The sequence below is a fragment of the Manis javanica genome, chromosome 3 (genome assembly GCF_040802235.1).
Source record: "Manis javanica isolate MJ-LG chromosome 3, MJ_LKY, whole genome shotgun sequence".
Classification (NCBI taxonomy): Eukaryota; Metazoa; Chordata; class Mammalia; order Pholidota; family Manidae; genus Manis; species Manis javanica.
Window position 1 is genome coordinate 51,464,154 of NC_133158.1, and position 13,735 is coordinate 51,477,888.

General features: G+C 33.5%; 1 protein-coding gene across 9 annotated transcripts in view; it reads right to left on the minus strand.

Annotated features, from left to right (window-relative positions):
* The window catches only part of SYNJ1 (synaptojanin 1), a 70,754-nt gene that overhangs the window by 24,996 nt on the left and 32,023 nt on the right, over window positions 1–13,735 (minus strand). For 5 of the 9 annotated variants that reach the window (XM_017641907.3, XM_017641906.3, XM_017641910.3 and 2 more), the window contains exons 12-18: window positions 12,684–12,849; window positions 10,453–10,476; window positions 7,491–7,682; window positions 5,525–5,609; window positions 1,653–1,793; window positions 1,190–1,382; window positions 758–916 (exon numbers count right to left, since the gene is read on the minus strand). In XM_017641907.3, the coding sequence (XP_017497396.1) occupies window positions 758–916; window positions 1,190–1,382; window positions 1,653–1,793; window positions 5,525–5,609; window positions 7,491–7,682; window positions 10,453–10,476; window positions 12,684–12,849 (960 nt within the window). The remainder of the gene's footprint in view (window positions 1–757; window positions 917–1,189; window positions 1,383–1,652; window positions 1,794–5,524; window positions 5,610–7,490; window positions 7,683–10,452; window positions 10,477–12,683; window positions 12,850–13,735) is intronic. The other 4 variants (XM_073231419.1, XM_073231418.1, XM_017641912.3 and 1 more) reach the window with 3 other exon arrangements.

Here is a 13,735-nt window from a genome sequence, read left to right on the forward strand (position 1 = left end):
ATTAATGATCTATTATGTGGAGACTTTCACACAAAATATGCATGCATCTCATAATTAGGAATGATTCCTAATTAAGTGGAACAAAGCTTAAGAAAAAATAACCAAAGACTTTTTCATGTATACATTCAATCTTTGATAAAACAAATGACAAAAATGTGAATAAGGGAATTCCATCAGACCTTTAAGCTATAAGGGACAGAATAGTAAAGGATTTTAGAAATCATATAGTCTGATGTCTTATTCTCAAATGCAGAACTGAGTCCTAAGTTAAGTGGGGCCCTAAGTGTTAGAACGTAAGTCTGACAACCATATCAATTGGACTCAATCATGTATTACAGTAAAAAAAAATTAGAAAGTTCCTCCAAAATTTTATGGTCAAAAGTTTTAAAAAGGCAGATGATATGAAAAACAAAAGAAAAAATAAAGCAAAGTAGGACAGGATCTCAAAGCCAAAAACAGTAACCCTAAAGACTAAAATTCTAAATTCACTACTACTGAAAAAATAGCAATGACAAAAATCCCCTCTTTCTACTTGAAAGTGAATCTTACAGAGACACAATATATTTTCCCTACTGGTAATTAACATAGATTTTCCTTTCCTTTTTTTTTAAAGGAAAGGTAATTCTGTATCTGTTATACAATAGCTATATATTTATTAAGTATAGAGAGACTCTAAGAAATTTTTTTTTAAAAGGCAACACTATGATTAAATGTGTTTCATAGCCAAAGGTTCCCGTCTTCTCAAGTATGTATATACCTGTCCAGCATTTTTCTGATTGATAAGTTGATCTCCTGCTATGAGAGAATCCCAATTTTGCTGTCTTATGAGTTCTTTAACTTCTTCATTAGGAAGATCGATTCGATAGTTGAAATCACCACACCAAAATACATAGTCATGGGAAAAGAGCATCCTTCCCTGGAAGCAAGGAGATGGAATTTTAAATTCAAAACAATTTAAAACATGTTTTACAACTATTCCTTTGTTTCAGATATGCTTGCCTCCCCCAAGCCAGCCAGGCCCTATTTATTTAGCACAATACTAGTAACACAACACATGAAATATCTATTTAGGTGAACATCGTTGATGTTTCTAGGAACTATCTGAAAGTCGCAAAAACTATATAGAATTTGGGGTAAATAGAAGTAGGTTTCAAAGCTTCATCTTCAAGAATAAGCAGCAAGAACTTACCATTGGAAAACTCAATTTTCGTGCTATTTCTATAAAATCTTCATTCCTTTCTTTGACTTGAGATTGCCCTGCAGCAAAGTGGCTACAGACAAAGCAAAGGCTTGTTGTATGGAACAGCATTCGTATTGCAACTGCTCCCTTATTTCCAGTTGCACCTCCCATTCCAGTCTTCACAGTATCAACTGCAACATCCCTTTAAAACAGAGAACTCTAAATCAAAGGCCTGAAATTTCAAGCTTCATGTGCACAAGAAATTAGGAATGTGTACTACATAAATACATGACACATTGTGTCACTTCAAGGGTGAGGTTGTGAAACAGTGTTGTGAAACTTAGTGACCCTCTAAACAAAAACAAATTTTAATACAAGACCCATGAGTGAGTGTTTCTGAAGCAGCAAACATCCTAGACCTTTTTCTTGTTAAGTGAAGGTAGAAAGCCTTATAATAGCACTCTTTACTGACCTGACGAAAGGAGCATGCTGTGGCCTGATAAAAACAAACAGGCAGACGCCCACTAACTGCTCAGAGGCCAGCAGCACATACTTGTTGTCTCTGGAGATGGTCTTCTGAAGTTCTACAGCCCAGAGTTTCTGATTTGTTGTGCTACCAGAAAATATTAAAAAGGGAATATTTTAAAAGATATGGACAATACACCCCAGTATATAAGACAACTGTCAATTAAACTTTAATGTCCCCAAAATTTAGTAAGATTAAGAAAAATAATGAAATCCACACCAACAGTGAAATCTCTCTGCAGAGTGTTGTTTCCTTTAAAAAGGAAAACCTAAAATTTAGTCAAAAGAACACCACGCATTCAACAATCTATTACTCCTTTACAAAGAAAATGTGAACTTCCTTTTTTAACGACTGCTCACCATGTAAGTGATCTCAAGCTTGTACATTTTACTTTTTCCTTAAGTATTCATCAGGATAACAGACAAGTATATGGTTCCAGATATATTTCCCTCCTTTTCTGTATTTTTCCGGGTTATAATTGATATCTTTTAAAAACCTATTTTGGAAAATTTTAAACTTACTCAAAAAAGTGGTAACTGTAAAACCATCATCTACTCATTAACGAGCTTCAATGCTTATTGAACATTTTGTTCATCTTTTTCTTCCATCCTCCTCACTTCTTTTGTGAACCTAGAATACTTTAACCCAAATCTAAGACACATGCCATTTCACCCATACATACTTTTTATGCATCTCTTCTGCACCAGGACATTTTTATTTTTACATAATCATGAAGCCATTATCACATTTAAATATTAACAATTCCTTAGTATCATCTAATTCTCAGTTCACATTTAAATTTCTCTATTACCCAAAAAACATCTTTATACAGTTGATTTCTTTAAAGCTTTAAACCAACTTTAATAAGGCCCACATACTGCATTTGCTTGTTAGGTATCTTGAACTTCTCTTACTCATTAACGGTCTCTTAGCCCTCCCAACTCCGCTCCCTTTTTAATTCCATTTATGATTTCAGAAGCTGGGCCATTTGTCAGGAAAATGTTTAACAGTCTGGATTCACCTGATGTGGCTTCATGGTATCTTAACTTGCCACTCTAACTTTCACATTTGTGTTTAACTGCTTAATGTAGAAGCTTGTTTAAGAAACACATTTAATTTTATTTATTTGCTTTGGCAAAAAATAACCTCATGGTTAGTGTGTTCATGCTTACATCACAGCCAAGTATCAGCTGTTCAAATCATGACCATCTAATCAACTCTTTTAATAATAAAAAGTTCCTCCACTAATCCTCCTTCTAAGATTCTAGCATCTGTTGATGATCAGTGCCATTATCTCATTAGGGGTTTCAAATGCTGACTTATTTTTAGCACTCCATAGGCATTTGTAGTAAGTTGGAATTCTTCTATAAAAATTTGTATTAACTATTTAATTACTCTGAAACACAGTTCATACAAAGAAGGTAGGATAAATGCTTGAGTCTTTCTCTTTATTTTCAGAGTAGTAAGTTTGTGCCCAAGAACTTCAATGGAGAGCAAAAAATTTTTCTTGCAGTTCCAGCTCACAGAAATGATTAAGTGGTAAACCACAATGACCTTCACAGCCACCTAGCTAATCTAACAATATGCTATACCACCTTCAAAATATAAATTGAGAACGTGGATTCTGTATCTGCCATCATCCTACCACTGTGACTTGGATTCTGAAATGAGGACGGCTTTCTTTCTTCAGCTTGCTTCTTAAGTCGTCTTCTCAATGAACTGTCCCAACCATTCCATTCAAAGCCACACATACTTCCCTCCCCACCTCCACATGCCTAATCACCTTTACCTCTATTTTCTACTGTATTTCTAACATGATATATAATATACTTATTATAGTTACTGTTTATTGTCTATCTCTTCTACAAGAGTAGAAGGTCTACACAGGTAGGAATTTTTGTCTGCTTTGTTAATGTAGCTTTAGCACCTAGAGTAGGTGCTCAATTGATGCTGGTTAAAATGAAGGAATAATCCTCACTTAATTAAATAATTTGATTAAGCTCTACTTAGACAAACAACTGAAACATTTGGTATTAGGAACCTTAAGAGCATGTTCTATTTTAAGAACCGAATATGTACTTTCAGGAGAGAGATTTAAACAGCAAAATGAATGAAGGTGGATTTATTTTCTACTTCTCTGTACAAACTGTTGATTCACTTTGGCTAAGAAAAAGCCCTGTCATTTGCAAGCTTGATGACTATGCCATACTTGAATAATTTTAGTCTGAAAAAATCTTTAAAAATCTCATAAAAGATGGAAAACACTCAACTTTAAAAGCAAGTATATGTTCTTAAAACACCTCAGCTTTAAATTTCACTGAAATAATTTGTATTTGTAGTAAGGATTCAGAACAGTAGTACTCAAAGTATGGTCTGAGAACATCTGTGGGGGGGTCCCCAAAACCCATGAGATCAGAATTACCTTCCTAACACTACTCAGACATTTGCTGTTTTCATCACTGTTGCCTGACATTTGCTTGATGGTACAAACGCAGAAGTAAGTAGAAGTGCTGATGCTTTGGACTGAACCCAGCACCAAACTCTACTATATTCATTATAGTCTTCATTGCCGTGCACTTGAGGCTAAAATAATGCATTTCACCTAAGACTATTCTTGCTGAAGCAGTAACATTAATGTCATCAGAGCTTAAGCCTCGAGTCCCATCTTTTTCACATTCTATGGGATGACCAGGAAATGTACAATGCATGTGTGCCACAAAGTGAAGTGATGGTTGTTTCGAGGAAAAGCACTTGACAGTCTGAGACGAGAGTTGAGCTGCCCTGTTTTTCATGGATACAGTTTTTACTTAAAAGAACTTATGACAAACTATGATTATTTAGACTTAGGTTATCTGGCAAAGAGTTTTCAACCAAGCCTGTCTTCTTAAGGGAAACAACCAAGAGTATTTACTTGCAATGATAAAATTTGAGTTTTCAAGTAAAAATGGGAATTTTGGAAAACTATTGTGATCTGGACAGCTTCCAGATACTTGAAGAATTTGCTGATGAGATCAGTGATTATTGTAAGCAATATGATGTGTTGATATCTTATAATGCAATGTGTCAAAATTGGGAATATCTATATAACTCAGTGAACTAATATTTTCCAAATGACCAATACATGATATTTCAAAATCATGCAAGGGTACAAGATAGAACAATGAACTTTAGTATAACAGAGCACAAGAAATTCACTGCTATGGTTTCAGATACCATATTACAACTAAACTCTAAGAAACTGCTATTTGTTGAGTTTTGGTGTAGTACCAGAAGAAACTATCTGAAAAGGCTATTAAAATATTTCCATTTCCAACCACATATTTATGTGACTTTCTTCATACACTTCAACCAAAACAACATATTGCAACAGACTAACATCAGGAGTAGATGTGAGAGTTCAGCTGTCTTAAGTCAGATATTAAAGAAATTTGCAAGAGTAAAAAATAATGCATCCTTCTCAGTACATTCTTGTTTTGGAAAACAGTTACTTTTCAGAAAAAAAAATGTGTTACTTCTGTTAACATGTAATGGGTTATTATTGCTATTTTCAAATAATTAAATGTTTTAAATTTAAAATTTTTAATTTCTAATGTGATGTCAAGAGATGTAACCCACAAAAATAAAAGTTAAGATTTTCAATATTTTTAAGAGTATAGAAAGATCCTTAAGTAAAAAAAAGTTTGAGAACTGCTATTTTACAGTTTAAGAAGCATCTTTACATATATTATCTCAATCTATCCTTGTAAGAACTACTTAATTATCTGTCTTGCATGTCCCTCAACTAGAACATTTTCCTGTGTGTTACCTTGCTGGCTTACCTTGCATTCACAATGTTTCCAGCATTTAACTCTACCATTTCTTCAAAACCAATTGCAAATACGTCAGTGGGCTTACTTCTTTTATCTACAATTAAGCATCCAAGAAACATTTTTAAAATAAGCCTTAATCAAATGGCACCCCCATCCCTAACACAACTAAGATCAACACCAAATGTCATAAAAGTCCATTTTTGTGTTTTATGTTTAATCACATTAAGACTAAAGGCAATACCCATGAGTGGGACATAATTACTTTAAATTTACTTTCTATTCAGGCATCCTAATCTGCCTGTCTATGACTGTTTTCCTTAAAAATCTTTAAATCCTTTCAGAAATCATTTTGAAAAAACTCTTTTGTACCATGTTTGTACCATGGACAACAGAGAAATAAGCCACTTCTCAAGAGCTGAAGTGAATCAAATTTTAGAGGTAAAGGAATTCTTCAGAAAAAGCATAAATAATAAAGTGGTTGCAAAACCATCTCAAAGGTAACATTTGGGAGGGATTTTTCACATTCAAATTAGAAAACACAAGGCTTGATCTTTTTGCTATATCCTAGGTAGAGGAACTCCTGGAAAATTAAGACATCCAAGGGTGAAGACATATTCCTCTGTTCCAGCCATTAACTCTCTTTCATAGCTGTTAAGGACTAAAAGAGAACAGAAGTTGCTCGAGATAAGCAGCCCAAGAGTACTTGGGGTACCTCATTGAGAAGTGAAGATAAATAGCTAGAAAGAGTCTGTAAGTACTATTAACTGATACTGAGAGAAAAAAAAAATTAACTGCTGGTATGTGCAAGGCCTATATATGTATCATCTCATTTACCATACAAACACCGTATGAGACACATTATTTTTGCCTTTTATTCACAGATAGGAAACCGAGACTTTTGAGAACCTAAGCAACTTCCCCAGGTTCACACATAAAATGCCATGTGGTACAATGACTCTGGAACCACTGCCAGAGGTCAAATCCTGGCTTTGCCACTACCTAATGCACAACGCTAGGCAGGTCACTTCCTTGTGTCTAAGTTTCCTCATCTGTGAAATTGGAATGATAACAGTATTTATGCCACTAGTCTGTTACACATATTAAGTGAATAGATGTAAAGTACTTAGATTTGTAGTATTCATTGTTATTTTATTATTATTACAACTACAATTCCAACTTAGGTTCGACGTAAGAGAAAAGGGGCATTTTAATAAAAGTTTTGGGAAAACCCCAGGGTTTTAGATGACTGATTAAAGACAACTAAAAAAAAAAAATCTGTATGTCACATTATTTCCTATACACATTACCTTTCATATATTATACTTGGTAAATGTGTAACACTGTAAAAAGGAATTAAAGTTGACTTTAAAAAAGAAGGCCTTAAGTTCATGATTCTAATCAAAATTTTAATTAAAGCATACCCATCTTAATGTTTGGTCTGGCTACTAAATTGTCTGTACCAAGTTTCTACAAGAATGTATTAGTACTGTTAAGTCATAAAATGCCAACAAATATCACAAGATTTTTAAGACTTTCCATCATCTACCCTGAATATTTCTTAGTAACCAAGCAGAAGACTAGATTTGAAAAATGGGACATTCTAGGTTTGAAAAATTATCAGTTATAAAATAAGCTTGCTTTGTGTCAGTTTGAAAAAATAAAAACAACTAATTTTTCTTATGTGTTTTTATCTTTAAAGGTATCTATGTATGGATCCTATTTCCTGTGAATCAAATATCCAAGAATAAGATTTATTTTATCATTATGTTTTCTTTAAAGCAGAAAATAAAGATCTAAGAATAAAAAGAAGTAAGATTTCAGGACACCTGATTACAAAAATGTTGGCCTTCAAATTTACAGATCCAATTTTCTTTTATAAAGTAATGCATATCGTAGAACTGCTACACTTGTTTTCTAGATTAATAAACCAGTGTCAGGACTTATTAATTAAATACATATTTTATAAAAAGCCAACCTTGAAATTCTTGGATGCCAGCTAACTTGGGTGCATCAAGAAGCCAGTCAGTGAGTGTCTGATTCTTAAATGCTATACTGCGAAACTGCTTTCCACCATTCACATTCCATGTTCCAACACACACTCGAATCTTCTTGGGCTTTGAATACTTGTAGAAATTTTCACACATGCTCTTTAATACTTTAGAAGATGCTAATCAAAAACAACAGAAGGTTAGCTGCATTAAATGACTTATAAAAATTGATTTTCATAACTGATAAATGATGCCTGGAAAGTACAATTACATCATAAGTACAAACAAGCATAAGATACATGCACAGGCACAAAAAGAGACCAGCCTTGAACATAAAGCCTAGCACAAAGCAGTTAACCAAACAATTTAAAAGAAATTTGACTAAATCCAATAGCCAAAATAAAAACGCTATTACAAAGTTATTGAAGCAGTATAAAACATGCAGCACAAATCATTGTCTTGATGAAGTGGTACATGATTACATAACATACAGAATTAGATAATGTACATTTTTAGGACTGTAACAATTGCCTTTCATACAACTTTATTTTGATGCTGGTAAAAATATAAATTTATTTCTCCCCAAAGAAAAACATTTAAAAACACTTATTTGGGCTATGCTGAACCCATTTAGTTTAAGATTTGGGTAACTGACAGGTGGTTTGATGAACAATGGCTTCCTGGCAAAAATACAATTATGGACAATAATAACATGTCAGAAAATGAAGTCACTACTAAATTCTTCTCATTTGACTCAGAGTAGAAGCCAAAGTCTTTAACAATGGTCTACAAGGTCTTAAGCAATTTACCTTGCCTTTCTGACCTCATATACAACCCCTTCCCTGTTCAGGCACTGCTCAGAGACCTGACTCCATGCTCTTTCAAAAAGATGCCAGACCGGCTCCCACCACTGGGCATTCCCACTGTCTGCAACACTCTTCCCTCACCTCCTTCAGGTCTTTACTCTCCAGTGAAAAATCTCCTGACCACTTTATTAAAATCTGCATTCTGTCTCTAACCCTCCATATTCCCTCTTTGCTGTATTTTTCTCTATAGCACTTATCACCCTTTACAGACTATGTGTTTTAGTTATTTATCCTGTAACTATCTGTCTCCCCTCACAAGAATGAAAGCTACATGAGGGCAGCAGTGTTGGTCTGTTTTGTTTCCTGCAATATCCCTTGTGACTTAGCAGAGTGCTTGGTGCATACTAAGTGGTCACTATGTAATTGTTGAATGAATGAATGTTCAATACATTCTGAATCCTCAATTTTTCTCCTGTATATTTTTTGACCATCACCTATCTTCTTTCTTCTAAATCACACTTTATTTTGGTTGAGTTAAATTCTTAGAGTGGCTAGAACCTTAACAGAACCTCAGTCTAAAAACAACATACATACTTAATTGGCAGTTAGCTGGTAAGAGGAGATCAAAATGATTCTTACCTTTTACCACATGATCTTATTTTATTATTATTTTTTTATGATACCAAGATACAGCAGTTTGTGACAGAATATGAGTGAAAAAGACAAATAACATCTTAGTATTATAATGAAAATGACGTATGAATTCCCTGAGAGAGGTGCTGCTATAGATGATAAGCATATTCCCACTGTTCCCAGGGGTAAACATGCAGATTTCTAGCCGTCTTGATTTGATTTGATTTAGCAGTATAAGGTATTGGGTAGTAAGGAAAACGTATTATTTGTTCTGACCTGCTGGTATGGCTAACTGAAATCTGGCTGTACCTAGATAAAATTACTCTCTATTATAATGGTTTATCACTGGTCTTTATAATTGAAGTCACTGCCATTATTACTACTATGAAAACTACTTCTGTAATCCATTCTTATCAAAACACAGGTTCTATAATGATTAAAATATTCAGTAAGACAATAATAATAAGTTGTGTGAACAAAAACGTGTGAACTAATAAAGTCAAGTCAGTTTACAAATGGAATGAAAAGTTAAAAAAAAAAATCCTAGTTTATTCTTAACTGGTTAGCACCTTTATGTGTCAGAAAGAATGAGACTATGTTCAAACAGATGTCCGTCCCTAAATACCATCATGTCGGAAAATGAATTTCATTATATAACACAAAACATAACTCAAAAATATATCCAAGTGCTCTCTTCCTCTATTCTTCTCAAAAAAAGAAAAAAAAACAAAAGCCAGTAGTTTCTCAAAGCACTCAGAATAACTAAGCTAAACAAATCTTAAGAGAAGGGAAGAAAAGATGTCTTTCTCCTCTAAATTTCTGGCAAGAGTTTAGCTTATGTTCCTTTTGCCATAGATGTTTAAAAACAAGCTTGTCTTCTTGTCCAGAAAATGAAGGCCTGGGATTGCCTTGAATAGGAAAGGCAAGAAAAATAATGATCTTTGGGTCTTACACACTTAACTCTCCTAACTTTTTTAGAAATCTTGATGCTTGTTAAAAGATTTCAGATTATATTTTATTGCATGTCTTAGATTTACACAAAACATTTCATCCACAATACAGGCAAATGAGTCAATGCCTTTTGAAATATGTGTGTGAAACACTGTGGAGTAATCACAAATATCACAGATAGTACTCTAAAATTAATCCAAAACAGTCGCATCTGGGTTTTTTCCATTAATCCATTAAAAATAAGGTAAAACACTAACACTGTTTGTTCAATGAAAAAGAGAAGTGAAATTAAAACTAGATGACTTGTATTTCATTGGAACTAAGCATTTGCTACAGGAAGACAGAGCATTGTGTATTTCCTTTTAAATGAAGTACCCAGTTTTCTCAAACGTAAAATTTTTCTCTCAGACTAAAGCAAGGTATCAGTTTATCCTGTTAGGGTCTGAGGGCAAGATAAGAGAAAGTTTCCATTTATATGGCTTTATTTATTTACAGTATCAGCTTGAGAAAAATAAAGAAAAGACTGCTTTTATTTATAGACTAATTTTCTATACTGTACCTGACTGTAATGTCTGTTCAGAAACTATGGATGCATCAAGAAGAAAACAAAGAACCATTAGTAAAACAGTAAGTTATAGTTAACATCTCAAGTGTTATGACAAAACATTCTAAGATGCCTCACTTTTTTCTTTTAAGTCAATTTGATGATCTCCTTTTTTCTGATGACTATAAGTGACATAAACTGATACAAACCCTCTGCATCTAAGAAAAATCCTATAGTGACTTAGTGATGTCCAGAGTTTCACAGAGGGTCCTAGGCCTGCTTTTCAGGCTGCTCCTGTGTATGTGTGTGCATGTGCACATACATGTGGGAGAAAATATGAATCTGAAAACCTAAGAGGCTGAAGGATACTGAACATATGGGAAGATATTGCTCTAATATACATCTTTTAGTATTCTTTCCAGGACTCACCAGTTGATAAGTACAAGTAGTTGAGTTATAACAAAACATATTCCCAAAAAATCACCATGCTATGTAAAAGTGTACAAATTCCCACAAAAACAGAGCTTATGGGAAAAATAGCATTAGAGCACACTATTTAAACGAGTTGAAGAATGACATGGCAAAAAAGATAGGAACCTAATTAAAAACAGTGGCACAATTTTACATATGCTAATACTCCTTAATATGGCACTTCATCTTGAAAAAGACGTGAAGTTTGTAGTAGTACACATCAAGAGGGTTGCAGCTTGTGAGTAATTGTGAATGACAAAGGAGTCTCTGAAATTGGATGTAAAGTTGTAACACCAGATGCGTTATTATGTGGCTCATAACAAACCTCGTGAACTAAGGCAGACAGATGTTTGAGGTACATGCAGATGTGTATGTGTGCTTTATGTATTTCCACCATTTCAGTTCCTCTGGGTGCAGTTTCCTGCATCTACCTACTGTTATCATTGGTGAAATCATACATTAACTAATGCAGAATTGGCATTATGCTCCAAATGTTCCCTAATATAGCATTCATTTTGGGAACAAATTCCCATTCACAAAACAAGAGTCATAGCAGAATTGTAGTACTTTTTTAAAGGTGTATTTTACACATAGTAAAATGTGCAGGAAACCAAAAAGCTGATGAGCAAGTTTGGGAATTCTTAGGTTCCTCGCCTCTCCTTTTCTTTCCTTCAATTGCTTCTTTCAGTTGTTGCTTACTAATGCCATATCCAAGTCGGAACAGGTGGAAAGAGGTGATAAAATGCGAACTCGTTAAGTCTGTACTGCTGGAGGCCAGGAAGAAAGCCTGAAGCAGTAGGTAAGAGGAGGTTTTGTTTTTAAGGGATACAGTAGGTTTCAGTTCCCCAGCCTACTTACAGATCCCCATGGAGCTGACTGTAATTAACTACTTTCAGCATCATGTAGAATTCTGAAAGAATCCTTGATAACCTATTTGACCATGTAGTTATCCAAACTGATGAGAAACAATTTCTCCTATGTGCTTAAGGAAAACTGAAAGGTTTGGTTTGGGGATAACAGAAGAAATAAAAATGTTCAGATTCAGAATGCTGAAAAGTTAAAATAGAAAGAATATGGAATTAAGCAAGTCCAATTTATTAAGTTGTATAATGAATTTTGAGTTTTCCTACAGTATTACTTAATATATGCTCACTGACATGAGCTCAAATTCTTCTGATTTTAATAACAGACAGTGAAAGATAAAAGGCCATCCTGACAGCCATATATTTATGTCAAACATTAGAATGGAATAGTTAAGTGTCTGGTAATAAGCAATATTTTAAGTTATTAATATGATTTAATGCTGGTATTCAAACAATAGCAATTAAAAGGTAAGACCAAGTTACAGAAACTTTTGGAGTGAGGATTAGCAAAATAACCAATATAGGTATTGGTTTTCTCAATAAGTATTTGTTTTCTAGATAATTAATTTTTGAATACTCTACTGAAATACTAGCTAAATATTCTATAAAATCCTGCCTTACATAAAGTTAGAATTACTTAAAACCATTTACCTCCTCAATCATAATCTATAAAAGAAAACATGGGTGAGCCTCACCTTACGGCTTAATACCACTGAAGCTGTAAACATTTTAAGAGAGAAAACTTCCTCTGGAGAACACAATTTAAAAAAAAATTACATTCATAGAAATTCCTCCCAAAACTATTTTAATGAACTTAATCTTAAAAAAATTATGTAAATAAATTTACATTTACTTAAAACTTTGAGAGATATAAATAACAAAATAATCAAAATATAAAATAAGTACACATACCACGCAAACTCCCTGTAGTTAAAAGTGCTCGAGCTTTATCAGCTAAATCACTATTCAGAGTATTTCCCAGTAGTAAAATATCAATGGCCTCTTGCTTGGAGCTGTCAAAGAAGTTATTCTGAATTGTTCTAGTAACAGAACGAGCACCATCTTTTAACTTTCCAGCCTGTTGGGGGGAAAAAGAACATGGACTTTCATTCTACATAATGATTTTACTCAGCTGGCATTTTGATACTTTAAATCAGTATTATATGACTTTACTGTAGTAAAAAGAACCTAATCATTCTATTTTGAAAATCAAATCATCACATTTTAACATGCTGTCACTGTTTCCTCAAGATGTCACTGTTTCCCTCCCACCCCCTTTTTGGACAACATCTCTGCAGAGAAATGGAAAAAGTTCAGTGCCACAGCTGCACCCACTAATGATTTTGGAGCAGTAAATGTTTAGAAATGTGTACTATAAAGGAAATACACTGGTGTACTTATTTATAACAAATTACTCCTTAAGCTGTAACTTTAAGACTTGAGGATGGGATGGGTGAAGAGAAGTAGGAGAAATAAAGAACACACTGCATTTACATACTCTTAAAAAAATTCAAAGAAGTTCAGCAGTAGAAAAATACAACTGAAATTACTCCCAGATAACTTATATTAGTTAAAACTAAAACTGAACATAAGAATGAAAGTCTAGACTAAACAGAAATTTATAATTACAGTTCATAAATATTATATGTAAACTTCAGTTTGTCTACTTTAGGTCTTTTTATGGCCTATGTAAATATAAATAATAATAAACCTATGCCAATTCCTACAGCGAGAGATTAACTTTTAGTGAAGACATATTTTACTTAGGCATGCTAGCTACCATAAAGATTTCTTTTGCTCTTACTGATTTTAATGATTGTTTAAAAAAACTCTTGCCTTTTAGAAAAAAAACTTCAAATTGCAATATGTAATTTTCATTCCTTAAATACATAACAGAAATCTGAGGCTTAAAATGGTATTTCTTCCTGTATGATAACAAATGCAAATACGTTACGTGAAAAAAC